Genomic DNA, 16,609 nt, shown 5'->3' on the forward strand with positions numbered 1-16,609 from the left:
TGAGGTACCTGTAGTTGACGACTTGGGTCATAGTTCAGGTAATGTTCCCTTTCCTCCTTCTCTTCCTCATGGTCTGGGTGCCCTGGCTGTTTCCTGCTCCTTAACCTATGGGCTATTGGCTCACCCAGTGTCATTTTCCCTGCAAATTGAACTGGTATTGGCCCTGTTAGCATATCGGTCCCTGCTTGTGGATTAGGGGTGGATGTATTTATTGTTTTTGCAAATATAATGTCTTCTTCAGTATTCTCATTGTCACCCTTCTCAGACTCTTCCTGTTCATGTCTTGTTCTCTCTACTTCTTCCATAACTCGTCGTGCTTTTACTAATGTGTCTTCCACACCCTTGTTCACTGCAGTTTTTAATTCATCAAATTCCTTGCGTATCCTGTCTATTTCACCAGTCATTTCTCCTACTGCAACATCCATTTCTCCCCCATTTATTGTCATCAATACCTGCTGTTTGTGCTGTTCGTATGAAGGGGGGTTGCTTAGGGTTGGGTATAATGAAGTGGGTTGGTCTTTTCTGGGGGCGGAGCAGAGGATAGTCTTGGTGCTTCCTGTATTCTCTCCATTTCTCATTCTGGCTGCTGAGTTGTTCACTTCCTGTGTTCTCTCTCTACTCTGTGGTTTCTGTGAGCTGAGTGCTGTGGTTGTTAACGCCACCCTTGTCCACATTCTTAACTTCTTTTTAAGATTTTCTTCCTCACTACCATGTTTTCCTGTGTTATACCATTTCACTTTATCTTTCTCTTCAATATGTCTCCGTAACTTACTATGTGCTTTCTTTTCCATTTCTCTAACTTTCGGTGCTAGAGGCATTCTTACTTCTTCTGCATTTTCCCACCCAAAATCATCACATAATGCTATCCAGCATTTGTCTATTTCTTTCTGTCTCAGTTTCTTATCGTGTGGTTCTGTCTGTGCTAACAGCATATCCGTAACCTTTTGCCACTGCAGCAACACTGGCGGACATCCGTATTCATCACATTCTTTCTGAAATTCAGCCATTTTACACACAATTGTACTGTTCACAATCTTTTACAGCCTTATGTATTCCAATTTATAGTATAAGGTGGTCTGGGTGACTATGTTTTCTGAATTAATTCACTTAATTACTGACGGTTATCATCTTAGTTATTATCAACGGAGTTTCTGTTGAGCAATGTGAAAGTAAAACGTTTTTGCTATCATCGATCTTTCTCAGTTATTCATGCCAATTATTTAAACATTTTACCTACGTTTTCAGTCATTGAAAGACTGCAACTACCAATTTTGGAATATTCTTTACGAGTTGCCGACTCGAGGGCGAGCTTATCTCGACAGAATTTTGGTATTTTTTAAACCAAAAGAGTCTCATGTAGAATATATCGGGTTATTTGTTAAAACAAATAGGACCATTAAACCTGATTATGATTGTATATTTGTCAACAAAGGACGAAATGACAGAATTTACTGGTATTTTTCACCCATGGTCAAACTGACGATTTTGTATTTTCAGCAAGGATCAACTGACAGACCTCTTTGGTATTTGTTCACACAAAGCTCACTGATCAGATATTATGTTTGTAGCGAAGTTCAATTATCATTGATGATAGAACGCAATCATCTTAAGTTGTTCTTTAAATTGAGTATCAAGACCTATCTTTATACTTTTTTACTGCTAATTGGAATGTTATCAATTTCAGCCAACATTTAAGGTATGTTATTTTCAATCTAGGTATGTTTTGAATAAACAGGCTTCTGCTTACCTTTTATTTTTAGGTCGACCTGTGTGTTGAATCTGAATCCGTTCCGAACGAAATTGGCAGAAAATGCCTTCGTCTCTCATCAAATCACGTCTCGTCAAATCACGTCTCGGGGTCACCATTTGTTGGACTTTAAAGGCAGTCCTGCATGCTCAAAAATTTGCACAGAGACGTTCTCCAAAATTAAACGAAGTTTTATTATCAGATGTAAAAAGGTAACAAAGCTTTGGGTTGTCAGACGATCTCCTCACCCTCACAAAGCCAACAACCCACAAATATTCAAAAACACCCATATTTATTAAGTATGTGACGTCGCTCGTATCTTCTGACTCCTCCTCTGCCTTTAAGGAGTGCTGCTCCGTTTCCACCAATCACCGTGAAGTCCTTTTTCTTAGTTCCTGTAAAATAACATTTCAAAACGTATTATCCTGTGGTCATCGCCAGTCCTGAGGAATGTTCTCCAGGACAGTTTCTTTTGGGGAGCGGTCTCCTAGAAACAGTTAATTGTGGCCGGACAAACATACCAACATTCTTAACATTCTTTTAGTAAAAAGAAAACACTCAATCATCTAATGTTTTTAATTATATAGCGTTGTTTCTTAATCCTATGATTCATTAAAAACACATCACAACTCATGATTATACTTAAAACATATGCAGTGGATTGATTCATAATTTCTTTTCTTTAGTGACTCTTTGTGACTCTTGTGTGTGTGTGTGTGTGTGTGTTGATCTAGATAATTTATGGCTCCAACCCCCATTTGCCACAGTAACTATTTTACTGAGTAAGATAGCAAGCACATGACAAAATCACACAGCTTAATGATTTAATGAAAGAAAACACTTATTGATTATATTGATATTTAAATCATACTTTTATCTGAAAAATATTCCCACACTGTGTGTCACGGATTGGCAGAAGAACCCAAATGGAGGCAGCAGTGAAGGGGTTAACAAAGAATATATTTATTAAACAAATAGACAAAACAAAAACCCACGATGGGGTAAATCAAGAAAACAGGAAAAACTCAAACAGAACATAGACTGACTAAAACTGGACTAAACTGAGAAACACTTGACAAACTATAACAAAACACTAAAAGACTTACTTGACAAGACTCAGAATATTAAACAGCACACTGGGACCGACAGGAACAAGAACAACGAACGAGCACAGGACAAAGAAACAAGAGGGTATATATAGGGAAGACAAACGAGGGATAATGACACGGGGCAGGTGTGGGTAATTAAACACTCAGGGGAAGATGACAAGGAAACGAGAGGAATGGGGCCAATGACAAGACACTGGAGAGAACGTATACAGTATATATGTTTCTCTCCACACATAACCTAAGGACTCTGCCCCGATCCCACCACACGACTAGAATTTCATAAACAAGACGGTGGGACCGTGACACTGTGTGAATTTGAGAATATATTGTGTGCACAAGATCATAGTCAAAGGATCGGCATCCTTTGTTGTGGCAAGAGTTAAGACAATATACAGAACAGTTTAGCCACAGCAGCAGAGATCATTCAGGAATGGGATAAACAGAGATGACTGATTAAATTACGTTTTATTTTGAATTATGAATGACATAGAAATTCACAGTGCTGATGATTTCCACCATCTTAATTCTGCCATCGTTATACTGGTAGTAGCCTACACCGACAGCTGCAGTGCGCATTGCAATGCAAACGCTGCTCACCTTGAAACTTCACACCACGCTGAGTGTGCGGCGCGAACTAGCTGCTTACCCATGCAGTATCGGGGAAACAGATGATATTTTATCGAATGCCAAAATTGGAATTTATCACTTTGGTACATAAAGACAATAAAACGGCTGGCTTGCAGCAGACCAAATCATTCCCCAGTCACCGGGATTGTCCACCCCAGTCCGTGCACGCTGTTATCAAGTCATAAACATTTCAGTCGTTTGTTACTAACATACGGACAATGCATATAAACTAGGGCTGTCAACGTTAACGCGTTAACGCATGCGATTATTTTTTTCAAATTAACGCGTGAAAAATATTTAACGCAATTAACGCACCATCCGTTTGTTTTGACATTCTTTGTCTAGCGTTACATTATGTTATCACGCTCTTATTCCTGTACAGGCTTTTAAACCACTTAAGCGCGATTTTAAACAGTTGCTTTGACGCGTTCAATGAAGATAGATAGCTTCTAAACTGTGGGACGCGGCAAAACGCAGCGCGAGGTCCAGTCTGGTGTAAACAGTCACGGGCTGAAGGCTGCGTCGTTGAATCTCTGTCAGACAGCGCATCCGTGTTAAGTTCTCTTTCGTGCTTGAATGGATAAAACCATACAAGATTATGTCAGAAAGACCGTTTTGTGTTGCATTTTCTTAAGCAAGACTTCAAAGTGTAAAATAAAATCTTAAATGAATGCAAAGAGTTGTGAAAATGGGAGTGCGGTGACGGTCAGATCTGCGTACTGAGACAGCTCTTAAAGGGGCCACGAACTTAAACGTGCTGCTGTGACTCCAGTCACTAAAGTTAATAAAAGAACAAAATAAAAGAAGAAATCAATGTGATTTTGTAGCTTTAATGAGAATTCTTCTGCATTTAATTTATAATTTAGGATTAAAGACTGTAAAGTGTTTGAGAACTTCCTTCAATTTCTGTATATTTCATGATAGCTCTCAATTATATTGTTGAATGGCTATAATTAATGTTAAAATAATCAATTTAAAAGAGACATCAATTAATATCAAAATGTTTTCTTTCATTCATTAAATGACGCTGTTAAAGAAATATGTTGTTTCTACATCAATTTGAAGATTAAATGTGAAATTATTCAAATGTAAAAGTATATTTTAAAATATTACTGTTATGTGAGATTAATCATGATTATTCACAGAAAATGTGTGATTAATCCGATTAATTTTTTTAATCGATTGACAGCACTAATATAAACACAAACAATCATTACTGAGTAGTATAAAGAAGAGGCCATTCACATTTCTTAGTATATCACGCATTTTAGACCGCCACTAGCCGCCATGTTAGCTCCCTGAATCTTAGTGCAGAACAAAACGTGATTCGCTGAAGTTAGAACGTGCCCTATAGGCCCTTTTCACAATGACGTCACTTAACTTCCGCCTTTTTGCAATGCAGTGTATCATAACATCCGTCTAGCAACAAACAAGAAAAAGAAGAAGAAGAAGAACTTCCATTTTGCCGTCGCGCTGGAATTTAACAACAGTGAGAAAAAAAACTGACAGAACACGTATTCAAGTACTTATCCTAGCACCTTCGCTAACACAAAAAGAAAACAAAACACTTACCTTCACAATCAAACAGGTACTGTTCAACGAAGAATTTCTATCCTTTCTCTAGATTTGATCTTGTCGTTAGTGAAAATTTGTCTGCAAGACGTTGTACATCATCTAGACGTATTTGTGGCAGATGTGCAAGCCACTTGGTAAACTCCATTCTGAGGCACTAGCGGAAGTAACTTCTTCTTCTTGAGTTTTACTTGCGGTTGGCAAATCAGCTTTAGGTGCATTACCGCCACCTTATGAACTGGAGTGCTAGCGGAAGTAATGATACACTGCTTCGCTGCAGACGGAAGATGCGTGACGTCATGTGAAAAGGGCGTATTGGACAACGAAAGCGGAAGTTAACCGATTGGCTTGCGTAGATAGTGGGCGGAGTCACCTATTTGTGGATTGTGCCCACGTCTTGATGTTAGAAATGTTTCAAAATCCACAAATGCACAGAGAGCCATCCAAAAATGCGTGCACTGATCCACAAATGCGTGCAGCAATTCACAAATGCACAGAAAGGGATCCACGAATGTGCAGAAAGCGATCCACAAATGTGCAGAAAGCGATCCACAAATGTGCAGAAAGCGATCCACAAATGTGCAGAAAGTGATCTACAAATAAATGCCATTGAAATAAATTTGTAAATATTTTTTATTTGCAAATCTCATTGTATTTATTTGTGAATTCCATTTCTTTTTGTGGAACGTCTAACATATATTTATGGTTCGCTTTTTGTGCATATGTGGATTTAAAAAATGTTTGTGAAACTCTCTATATTTATTTGCGGATCATAGTTTATTTATTCAGAATATTGCAACAATTCTGATCCCATAGGGGAGTGAGGTTTACACACTGCACAGCTCTTCACTAGCTGGCCTCCGTTACATATATATAAATACACACACATACATATACATATACTGTACATACATATACATATGTAGATATATATATTTGTTAAATCTAATGTTTAAAAAACTTTCTTATCAACCTTCATTTGAATAAATGAATAATCAGATATTCGTTTCAACACGCACCAAACGGGCACCAAAAGAGCTTGAGCTGGCCTTGTCGTAATTAAATGCATTTCTTTTGCGGGTAAATGAAGTGCAGGTAACACTAAAGCAGCTTCGTAATCAAAGCAAGTTTCTAGTTTTCATCTGATGTCATTGGTTTCATCAGTGGTCTTTGATAAAAGCTAAATGCAATGTGCTGCGGTTTTTGAGAGACTTCTGTATAAAGTGCATAATTCAAATAAGAAGTCTCTTTCCCAAGAAGCAAACTTAATGCGGTGTTCCGCATGACCTGTTGGTCATTCTGGTTCTGAAGAATTAAAACCTGTTATGTGGAAATTCACAAGAGGGTGTGTCTAAAGTGCAGGGTGCTTATTGGCATTATATTTTACTTTATTCAGTGGCATCGTTCCGCCTTTGATTATATCAGTATGTTCACGTGTCCTATAACGTTCAGTTCAGCAGTGAGGTGAATATGTTTATGTAAATGAGAAGTTAGGAGGTCTCACATGCGCGTCTTCTCGGTTCAAACTGCTTGCCGTTACCTTGAGGGACGGATCGACTGAGGACGGACTGATAACAGTAAGTCAATTTTATCAGTTACTTTATTACTTTCATCGGTCATTAGCATGCACTGATGGATTTAAAATAGTTGTTTTATGTCGATGAGCGATTTAAAACGTTTGAACGAGTTGAACGTTCCTAGAAAGAAATGCGCCTGAATAAATGCGGCGAGAAACAATATTGACATTAAAAGTGTGTCAGCAGCCCGATCTGTAAATACTCATGCCAATTTTATGCTGATGAAGATTAACCATGTATTTATTATAGTAAATACGTTTTTATTTTGGCAGATTATCATTTGTATTAGGCTACTTTAGTTTTACTTCACAGACCATGGTTAAATTTTGGTTATTGGGGTGATCATGGTTAATCCGTGCTTACTATGGTTTTTCTAATAAAACAAACAAAGAAAAAAAATTCCCAAGGGATAGAGCATACATGCATAATGCATAAGAGCATACAATTCCTGTCTGATATTAATCTAAGTCACATAGTTTTATTTGTATAACTCTTTAAACAATAGGGCAAGAAAAGCAACATTTTAAGCAAAGGTGCATTAAAAGCGGCATAAATATACATTATTATATATGATAAAAATGGAATATTAATAAAATATAAAATGATGAAGTGCATGTAAGGTTCACCCCATAATATGGAGATATGATCGTTCATGACAAGTTTATTTCCCTTTCTATGTTCTAGAAAGGGTGTTCGTGTTCTATATAAGCTTTTTGTAACAGTTGTGTCACACGTTTAAAAATAAAGAGAATTTGAATATATCATAAATACGAGAATATGTTCATTATTGTATAATAGTAAAACAATTCTCAATTTCAATTATCCTTTTTTTACAGATAGATTAATGGAAGAATGGCTCTACAAAATTATTCGTTGCATAATGGAAAACAATGCACCTCAATTGATGATTTCCGTAACCAAGTCTATTCCACAGTGTACTCAGTCATCACAGTCTTTGGGCTGATGAGCAATGGCTTTGCACTCTATGTGCTTCTTCGTACATACCGGCAAACCTCAGCCTTCAACATCTACATGCTCAACTTGGCCGTGTCAGACTTGCTGTGTGTCAGTACGCTACCTCTACGGGTGCTCTATTATGTCAACAAAGGGCAGTGGAACATGGGAGACTTTCTATGTCGAGTAAGTTCCTACGCGTTATACATGAACCTCTACTGCAGCATCTTCTTCATGATGGCCATGAGTTTTACCCGTTTTTTGGCCATTGTGTTTCCAGTGCAGAACCTGAGGCTAGCCACTGAAAAAAAGGCATGGATAGTTTGTATATGCATTTGGGTATTCATTTGCACCACCAGTTCACCATTTCTTCTTTCTGGAGAGCATTTGGATCAAAAGACTAACAAAACCAAGTGTTTTGAACCACCAGAAAATGGCACAATAGACAAACTGATTTTTCTGAACTACTTTTCACTGGTGGTGGGGTTCATTATTCCCTTCTTGGTTATTTTGCTTTGCTATGTTGGCATCTTGCGCACTCTACTTAGAAACACTAATACCTTGAACAGGCAGCGCTACACACGCAACAAGGCCATTCGTATGATTGTTGTTGTGATGTTGGTTTTCTTAGTCAGTTTTATGCCTTATCACATTCAACGCACGCTACATCTCAACATCCGTAGACGCAATGACACTACCTGTCAAGAGGTTGTTTATATGCAGAAGTCTGTAGTTATCACACTCTGCCTGGCTGCTTCAAACTGTTGCTTTGACCCAATGCTCTATTTTTTTTCTGGAGAGAATTTTCGACACCGCCTCTCCACCTTCCGTAGAGTCTCTGGTAATATCAACGGCACACACCAGAATTGCCATCGTCTTCAAAACTCTCCACCTGTGGAAGAGAGTGTTCCTCAGGTCTGTAATGGCTCAAGCTAACTTGAAGGAATCAGAATAATGTTTATTTGTCAGTATAAAAGAGAATTTCAAACATCATAGACATGTTAACCTCAAGAAATAAAAAATACATTTCTAAACCCATACGGAAATGTAATATATGACATACATGTCCCTATATCAGTAGTGATCTTGCCATATATGTTACATATAAGAAAATATATTATTGCCACATATATACATATTTTGGATATATGTAGATATATGTTTATAACATATTTGAAATGCACATATTAAATTCATGTATGAACATATATTTAAAGTATGTATAGGATTAATTTTTATATGGTATTGCATGTTGTGACCATATGCAGTATGTTAATAATATATATCAAAGTTTTATATGGTATTATATGTTTTCACCATTTGTTAACAATATACATATTGAATTTATATATGCAAGTTTATTAGCCATATATGCCTAAAATATATTGTTTATTGTAAATGATTAAATGATAAAAATTACTTTTTGCTTATTTGTTTAATGTTTCAATTCAGTTCTCCCGGGGTAAAACTATAGATGAATAAATAACATGTTAAAAAAAATGTGTAACGGCGGGCCAGAGAGTTAAGAGCCAACGTTACCCGAATTGAAACAAATGGCCAGAGGAGAAGGAAACACGAGTCCATTAGATAGTCGTTTGACAAACTTTTATAGCGGTTAGCACCAGCACTCCTGTTACACACATATAAAGGAGCGAGTACAGAAACGGAAAACAAAAACCCTCTGGTACCGTCACAAACAAAAGAAAATAACGTACACACGTTGTCAGCGGTAGAGCTAGAGCGACAATCACTCTCCTTCACCTCTCTGCGACTGAGCGTGCTCACACAGGAGTATAGTCTTCCAGCATCTTAAAGGCACATGCACACCTTAAAACATTATGTGGCCGTTACAGATCCCCCCGGCAAAAAAAAGCTGTCCCCAGCTGCACACAACTGAGAACAGACAATCCCAATTTGAACAACCTCACACATGAGCAATTGTCAAGGACACCGGACAGAAGCAAAACAGGAATATGCATCGATCACGTATACACAGTCACACATGACATCATACACGGACCAAAAGACATAGTACACTGCGGCACAAAGAAAATAAACCAAAAACAGCATGGAAACAAGGGTACCCAAGGCACAAACACAGTCTTCACAAGACATTGTTTAGATACAATAACACATGAACACAATTTGAACAGTATTCAGGTTAGCTTGCCCAGAGAAAGTAAACATCAAGGAAACAGCATAACCAAACATATGAACCCACATCTGCCCAATAAACAGACTATGTAAGGTCCAGCCTGCCTATTTGCAGGACAAGTGACTCGCGAAGGCATCGCTCCAGCACTGCCATATCTGCTTGCAACAGCTGGACTTGGGCCTGTAGGTCACCCCCCAGAGTGCGGCCTCACCTGTTGTGGAAGAGAGTCATCGAGTGCGGAACAGGCAGATATAGTTAGATCAGTCTGTAAATCAGGGTGAGTAGCAATTGCGTACATTCAAAATGACAAATAAACAATGTTAAACGATAGTTTTTTTCCCCACAAATAAAAACATTCAAATGCAGCAATACGCCATAGAATAATATGCACACCAACAAGATAAATTGTCAAACAATTTCTCGAAATATTTTCAGACAGTTATCAAGAGTTTCAGAAAAAGTCAGCAAAACACTTATGATTGCACCCCCAAGGGTCCTTGGAAATAAGGATATAGTCCAAAAAAACCAGACCGAAATAACATGGCAGCAACAAAAAAAAAAAAAAGGATACGTTCCACGCACAATTTCGCTTAAAAGTTCCAAATAAAAGTCCACGTTAAAGTTCCGCACTGAGACTTGTTGCACAGCGTAAGGTTCAACTCACGTAGAGACGGACAGGAAAAAACAAATGTCCCGGTAATCCACAAAAACAATATAGATAAACCGTCAAAAAAACACAAGCACAGTACCTTCACATCAATCAAGCACCAACCGCATGGTCTCCGTAGTTAGCAAGCTAGTCACGACAAGGTCAGGTGCAGCGACTTCAGAGCGAGTAAAACTCCAGCAACGAAATCCGCATTCAAAAATTGGCAAAAGAGACGAATATCTTCGAGGATGGAAGCAAAAAAATGGTCGGCAAGAATCCAGTTGTTCGGGCGCCAATTTGTAACGGCGGGCCAGAGAGTTAAGAGCCAACGTTACCCGAATTGAAACAGATGGCCAGAGGAGAAGGAAAACACGAGTCCATTAGATAGTCGTTTGACAAACTTTTATAGCGGTTCGCACCAGCACTCCTGTTACACACATATAAAGGAGCGAGTACAGAAACGGAAAACAAAAACCCTCTGGTACCGTCACAAACAAAAGAAAATAACGTACACACGTTGTCAGCGGTAGAGCTAGAGCGACCATCACTCTCCTTCACCTCTCTGCGACTGTGCGTGCTCACACAGGAGTATAGTCTTCCAGCGTATTAAAGGCACACGCACACCTTAAAACATTATGTGGCCATTACAAATGTCAATATGCCAAGACTACATGTCAATTATTGGATAAGTTACTTGTAGAATAAGGAATGTATCGTAGAGTTATATGGGGGAAAAAAACACTTGCATTACATTTTTGTCCATATGCGCTCTCATCATTGCAACTAACATAACATTATATGCTAGTACAGTACTGGCGCGATTGTGCTTGAACCTCACAATACAGCTTTGCGCAGGCGCCAAATTCAAACACAAACGCGCGCGAATGGCGGAGAGCAATGGCTGCGGCTCAACAGCCATCTGCGTTAAGATGTTTTTCTCAGCAAGTGGAGGGATAACAAATGTGCCAGCACCTTCACATAAAGTTTAAACGACGATGATTTTACAGACGGGCTCGAAGACACACCTGTGGAGCACTGGATGAAACGCTCTCGTATGAGATGTGCAGGTAATTTACTCTTTATCATACGCTAATATTAGAAAGTTGGTGACATATTCAATTGTTTTGCACAAAAGCGTATGTTCCTATTTATATCAGCGAATGTTTAGAATATTCCCTGTCAATGTTTTTTGATTACAGCTGCATTGATGTTTTCGTAGCTCGAGTATGTTAGTTAATATATTTGGGTACATTAATCTGTATAGAGATACTATAAGCTCATTTTCACTGGATAAGCAATGCAACGTTAAGTTACATTTGAAAATGAATTGAAGCTGTCTGAAAAAAGTGATGAAGGACTTGTGTAATGTTTGTCTCTGAGATATAAGGTTAGTCTGGTCTAGATTAGAACTATCAAGCAGCACAACATGGAATGACTCAAATACAAGCACCTTAAACTAATACAGTACAGTAACTGTTACTTGGTTATATTGCACCAAGTACATTGATATGTCAATTCAATTCAATTATTTATATAGCGCTTTTCACAATGTGCATTGTTCCAAAGCAGCTTTACAGGAGCAAATAAGAAAAACACAGAAAGGTAAAACACAGCACAGTGCATGGTGTTTATAGACCAAGCAAGATCATTCTAATAAATAATATCTAATAAATAAATGAATAAATAAATAAATTCAATTTCGAGTATAAACACCAGCCCTCAGCACTCTCAGTCAGACAGTGCGTTGAGCTCCGCAGTCGCCAGGCAGGAAAAACAGCAGAGCCGATCTCCTCCATGGGGGACCTCCCCCGGCAAGGAATCCATACTACTAGCCATCGAACCACCCCCCGGGGGGACGATGAAAAAGATCGTACCTTTAGTCCCCCTGTCTCATTTCTGGGAGCCTGTCCGGCTTCCCAGACTGTCAGGCTGGCTAGGGAAGACAATCCGTCTCGGCTACGCGATCCAGTTGCCTCACGCCCGCCAAGTTTCAGGGCATCCGATATACCTCAGTCAGAGGCTAGGATGTTCCCGTATTTCGGGCCGAGGTCGCCGAGGGAGTGATCGAGCCCGTCTCACCAGCCGAGATGTTCAACAGGTTTTACAGCCTGTACTTCATTGTCCCCAAGAAGGCGGGGGGTTGCGCCCTTGGGTCTGTGTGTTCTGAACAGGCACCTACACAATAGCTGCCTTTCAGGTTGATCACGCAGAAGCGCATCCTGACGTCCGTCAGGTGTCAGGACTGGTTCATGGCAATCGACCTGAAGGATGCGTACTTCATGTCTCGATCCTCCCTCGACATCGGCCGTTCCTACGGTTTGCGTTCGAGTGACGGGCATATCAGTACAGGGTCCTCCCCTTCGGTCTGTCCCTGTCTCCACGAGTCTTTACGAAGGTCGTAAAGGGAAGGAGGTGTGCGGGTACTAAACTATCTCGACGACTGGCTAAGCTTGGCGCACTCTTGAGATCTGTTGTGTACACACAGGGACCTGGTGCTCCGGCACCTAGATCGGTGGGGCTACAGGTCAACTGAGAAGAGCAAGCTCTCCCCGGTGCAGAGCGTCCTCTTTCTCGGTATGGAACTCGACTCTGTCCTCATGAGCGGCCCCGCTCACCCCCCGCGGGGGGGCGAGACCTGCGACGAGGAAGCCCGACTGACTACAGAGCGCGCCCGGTCAGTGTTGAACTTCCTGAAGCTCTCAGGCAGTCAGCGGTCCCCCTGAAACAATTTCAGAGGCTCCTGGAATACATGGCATCCTCGGCGGGGGTGGTCCCCCTCGGGTCGATGCACATATGACCGCTCCAACACTGGCTAAAGAGTCAAGTTCCTTGGTGAGCGTGGCACACCGGCAGCAGGCGTATGGTCATCACGCTTTTCTGCCGACACACCGTAACCCCCTGGTCTCCCATGACCTTCTTGCGGACAGGGGTCCCCTTAGGGATGCCTCCCTGTAGGGTTGGGGTGCCATGTGCAATGGGCACGCAGTGGACGGGCCCCCGCCTGCGTTGGCATTTCAACTGCCTAGAGTTGTTGGTTGTGCTACTTGCATTGAGGAGGCTACTACCTCTCGTGCAGGGCAAGCACGTGCTGGTCCGGTCGGACAGCACAGCTACTGTGGCGTATATCATTGGTGGCATTCGCTCACGGCAGCTAACATGACTCGCCCGGCGCCTCCTCCTCTGGAGTCAGCAGGTGATCAGTTCCCTGCGAGCCACACATCCCAGGCGTCCTGAACCAGACAGCCGATGCGCTCTCTCGTCAGTCGACGCCTCGTGGAGAGTGGCGACTCCATCCCCGCGCAACTGGCTCATTTGGGAGCAGTTCGGCCAGGCACAGGTGGTCCTGTTGCCTCCTTGGACTCCACCCATTGTCTGCTTTGGTACTCCCTGTCCGAGGCAACCCTTAGCATGGATGCCGTTGCGCACAGCTGGCCGTGGGACAAGTGGAAGTATGCTTCCCCCCAGTGAGCCTCATTGCACAGGTCCTGTGCAAGGCCAGGGAAGAGGAGCATCAAGTGGTACTAGTTATGCCCCTTTGGCCTAACCAGGACTTGGTTCTCGGAGCTAAGGCTCTGACAACAACTCCCCCCTGGCCGCTCCCCCTGGCGAACTGCTTCCCCAGGGGAAGGGGCATGTTACGGCATCCCAGGCAGAACCTGGTCTCCATGTCTGGACGTGACGAGGAGATCCTGAGTGACCCACCCCCGGTCTGGTTGGGACGTCACTCAGGCTAGGGCCTCGGCCACTGGGCGGCTATACGCCCATAAGTGGTGCCTCTTCTCGTCCTGGTGCTCTTCTCGGGAGAAGACCCGCGGAGTTGCTCGATTGGGTACGAGCTGTCCCTTCTTCAAGAGAGACTGGGGAGTAACCTCTCCCCCTCCACACTGGGGAGTGTATGTAGCCGCTACGGCCGCTCATCATGACCCAAGTGCTGGGTAGCCTCTGGGACAGCACGACCTGGTCATTAGGTTCCTAAGGGGCGCGAGAGGGTGACCACCTTATCCGCGCTCCGTACCCTCTTGCGACCTAGGTGGCGGGCCTCAAGAGGCCCCGCCCCCTTCGAGCCTCTCGGAGTTGCCGCTCTTTCTCAGTCTTGATAAAGACGGCTTCCTGATGGTGCTCACCTCCAAGAGGTAGGGGATCTGCAAGCACCCTCCGTGTCCACAGATTGCCTAGAACTCGGGGCCGGGATTCTCACGTTATCTTGAGACCCCGCCCCGGCTACGTGCCCAAGGTTCCCACCACTCTCCCGAGAGACCAGGTGGTGAACCTGCAGGCGCTACCCATCGGGGAGGAAGACCCAACCTTTCCGTGTTGTGTCCAGTATGCGCACTGCGCCTCTACTTGGACCGCACGCAGATCCCAGAAGCTCTGAGTAGCTCTTTGTCTGTTTCGGAGGTCAGCAGAAGGGAGGGCTGTCTCCAAACAGAGGCTGGCGCACTGGATCGTGGATGCCATCGTTATGGCATACCGATTTCAATTCGCCCCTGCCCGTTGGGAGTGAGGCACACCGCTCATGGGCACTGGCCAGGGCGCCTCTCTGGCAGACATCTGGCAGAACTCCGTGAGGTTCTAATACCTACGCGCGGAACCAGTGTCAGCCCGCGTCCTGCAGGGCAGTGTGTAGGATCGGTAGCCGGTAGGGCATATGGCTGCGAAAGCCCTTCCCCCTTCCCCTAGGGGGGTCAGCGGCTATTACGCCTCCCCTCGTTCCCCCACTGGGTAAAGAAAAGGCATTTTATCCATCACTAGCACCTTCCTCGGGGCAGGCTGGGCAGAGCAGCCCTGCCCCCTTAGGCCAGGGAAAAGTTGAGTTATCCCACATAGCTCTAACCGGACCTAGTGCTCCAGACGTGGTAACCCCCCCTCCGTGGGCTGTTCCGTCTGATGTATCCTCATGAATGGTTCCCACCTCGGCAACCCATGACCTCCCTAGGTGGACTCCCACCTTGTGGTTAACTCTAGTCCGCACAATTTCCCATGAGTTCTCCCCTGATGGTGAGACCATGTGGTGTCTCCACTAATTCCTCCCTACGGTAGGTAGTGGTCTCTGCAGCATTTTTTTAATAATGCTTACCCAGTGGCCCTTACGGTGTCTGGCGGCTTCTCGCCGTTAGAGAACTAGGCCTCCGCCCATGACGGCCGGTGGCAGGGGCTTCCCAACTTTGTGGTAAAGCTCTGGGTCCCCCTTCCTCTCCACTGGATGGTCAGAATTTTGTGTTAGCACCTAAGTCTGACTCGCCCAGGCCAGTCAACGTCGCTCCGCAGAGATTGTTACACGGCTCAGTGCTGTGGCGTCTTACATAGGAACCCCATTCTGTCGTTTCGACACAACATCGAGACACCGACAGAAAGGGAACGTCTTGGTTACGGATGTAACCTTGGTTCCCTGATGGAGGGAACGAGACGTTGTGTCCCTCATGCCACAACACTGGCCGCCCACCCCAGCGGTCGGGGGAGGATGCTTAAGGCTCCTCAGACCAAAGGTGAATGAATGAGGCGCCCCGAGACTTACCAGCAACTGGGTTGTGATGTGCGGCTATAGCGGCAACATACACTTTCAGTGTGGAAGGGGAGAGGTTCTTCTCAAGTCTCTCCTGGAGAAAGGACAGTACGTACCTGATCGAGCATCTCTGCGGGTCTTCTCCGTGAGAAGAGCACCAAGACGAGAAGATGCGCCACTTGAAGGCATACAGTCTCCTAGTGGCCGGGGCCCTAGCCTGTATGAGGGTCTCTACCACCGCCGGGGGTAGGTCGCTCAGGATCTCCTCGTCCAGTCCAGGGGCCAGACATGGAGACTCCAGAGGTCTGGCCTGGGATGCCAAAACGTGCCCTTCCCCTGAGAAAGGAGGTCCTTCCTCAAGGGAATCGGCCAGGGGGGAGTTGTTGTCAGGCTCACCAGCTCTGAGAACCAAGTCTGGTTGGGCCAATAGGGCGCAACTAGTAGCACTAGATGCTCCTCTTCCCTGACCTTGCACAGGGTCTGTGCAATGAGGCTCACTGGGGGGAAAGCGTACTTCCTCTTGTCCCGCGGCCAGCTGTGCGCAAGGGCATCCGTACCGAGGGGACCGTCGGATAGGGAGTACCAAAGCGGACAATGGGAGGAGTCCGGGGAGGCAAACAGGTCCACCTGCGCCCGACCGAACTGCTCCCATATGAGCTGAACCGCGTGAGGGTGGAGTCGCCACTCTCCGCGAGGTGACCACTGACGAGAGAGCC

The 16,609-nt window shown here is 43.7% G+C and overlaps 1 protein-coding gene across 1 annotated transcript; it reads left to right on the forward strand.

The window, feature by feature from the left end:
* The first annotated feature begins 6,502 nt into the window (after window positions 1–6,502).
* On the forward strand, window positions 6,503–8,763 carry cysltr1 (cysteinyl leukotriene receptor 1). Its single transcript, XM_057327848.1, has 2 exons — window positions 6,503–6,632; window positions 7,469–8,763. Exon 2 carries the CDS (start codon window positions 7,485–7,487, stop codon window positions 8,520–8,522), a length of 1,038 nt encoding a protein of 345 aa, XP_057183831.1. The 5' UTR covers window positions 6,503–6,632; window positions 7,469–7,484; the 3' UTR covers window positions 8,523–8,763.
* The last annotated feature ends 7,846 nt before the right edge of the window (window positions 8,764–16,609 follow it).

The sequence above is a fragment of the Triplophysa rosa genome, unplaced genomic scaffold (genome assembly GCF_024868665.1).
Source record: "Triplophysa rosa unplaced genomic scaffold, Trosa_1v2 scaffold2_ERROPOS903570, whole genome shotgun sequence".
NCBI classification, from domain to species: Eukaryota; Metazoa; Chordata; class Actinopteri; order Cypriniformes; family Nemacheilidae; genus Triplophysa; species Triplophysa rosa.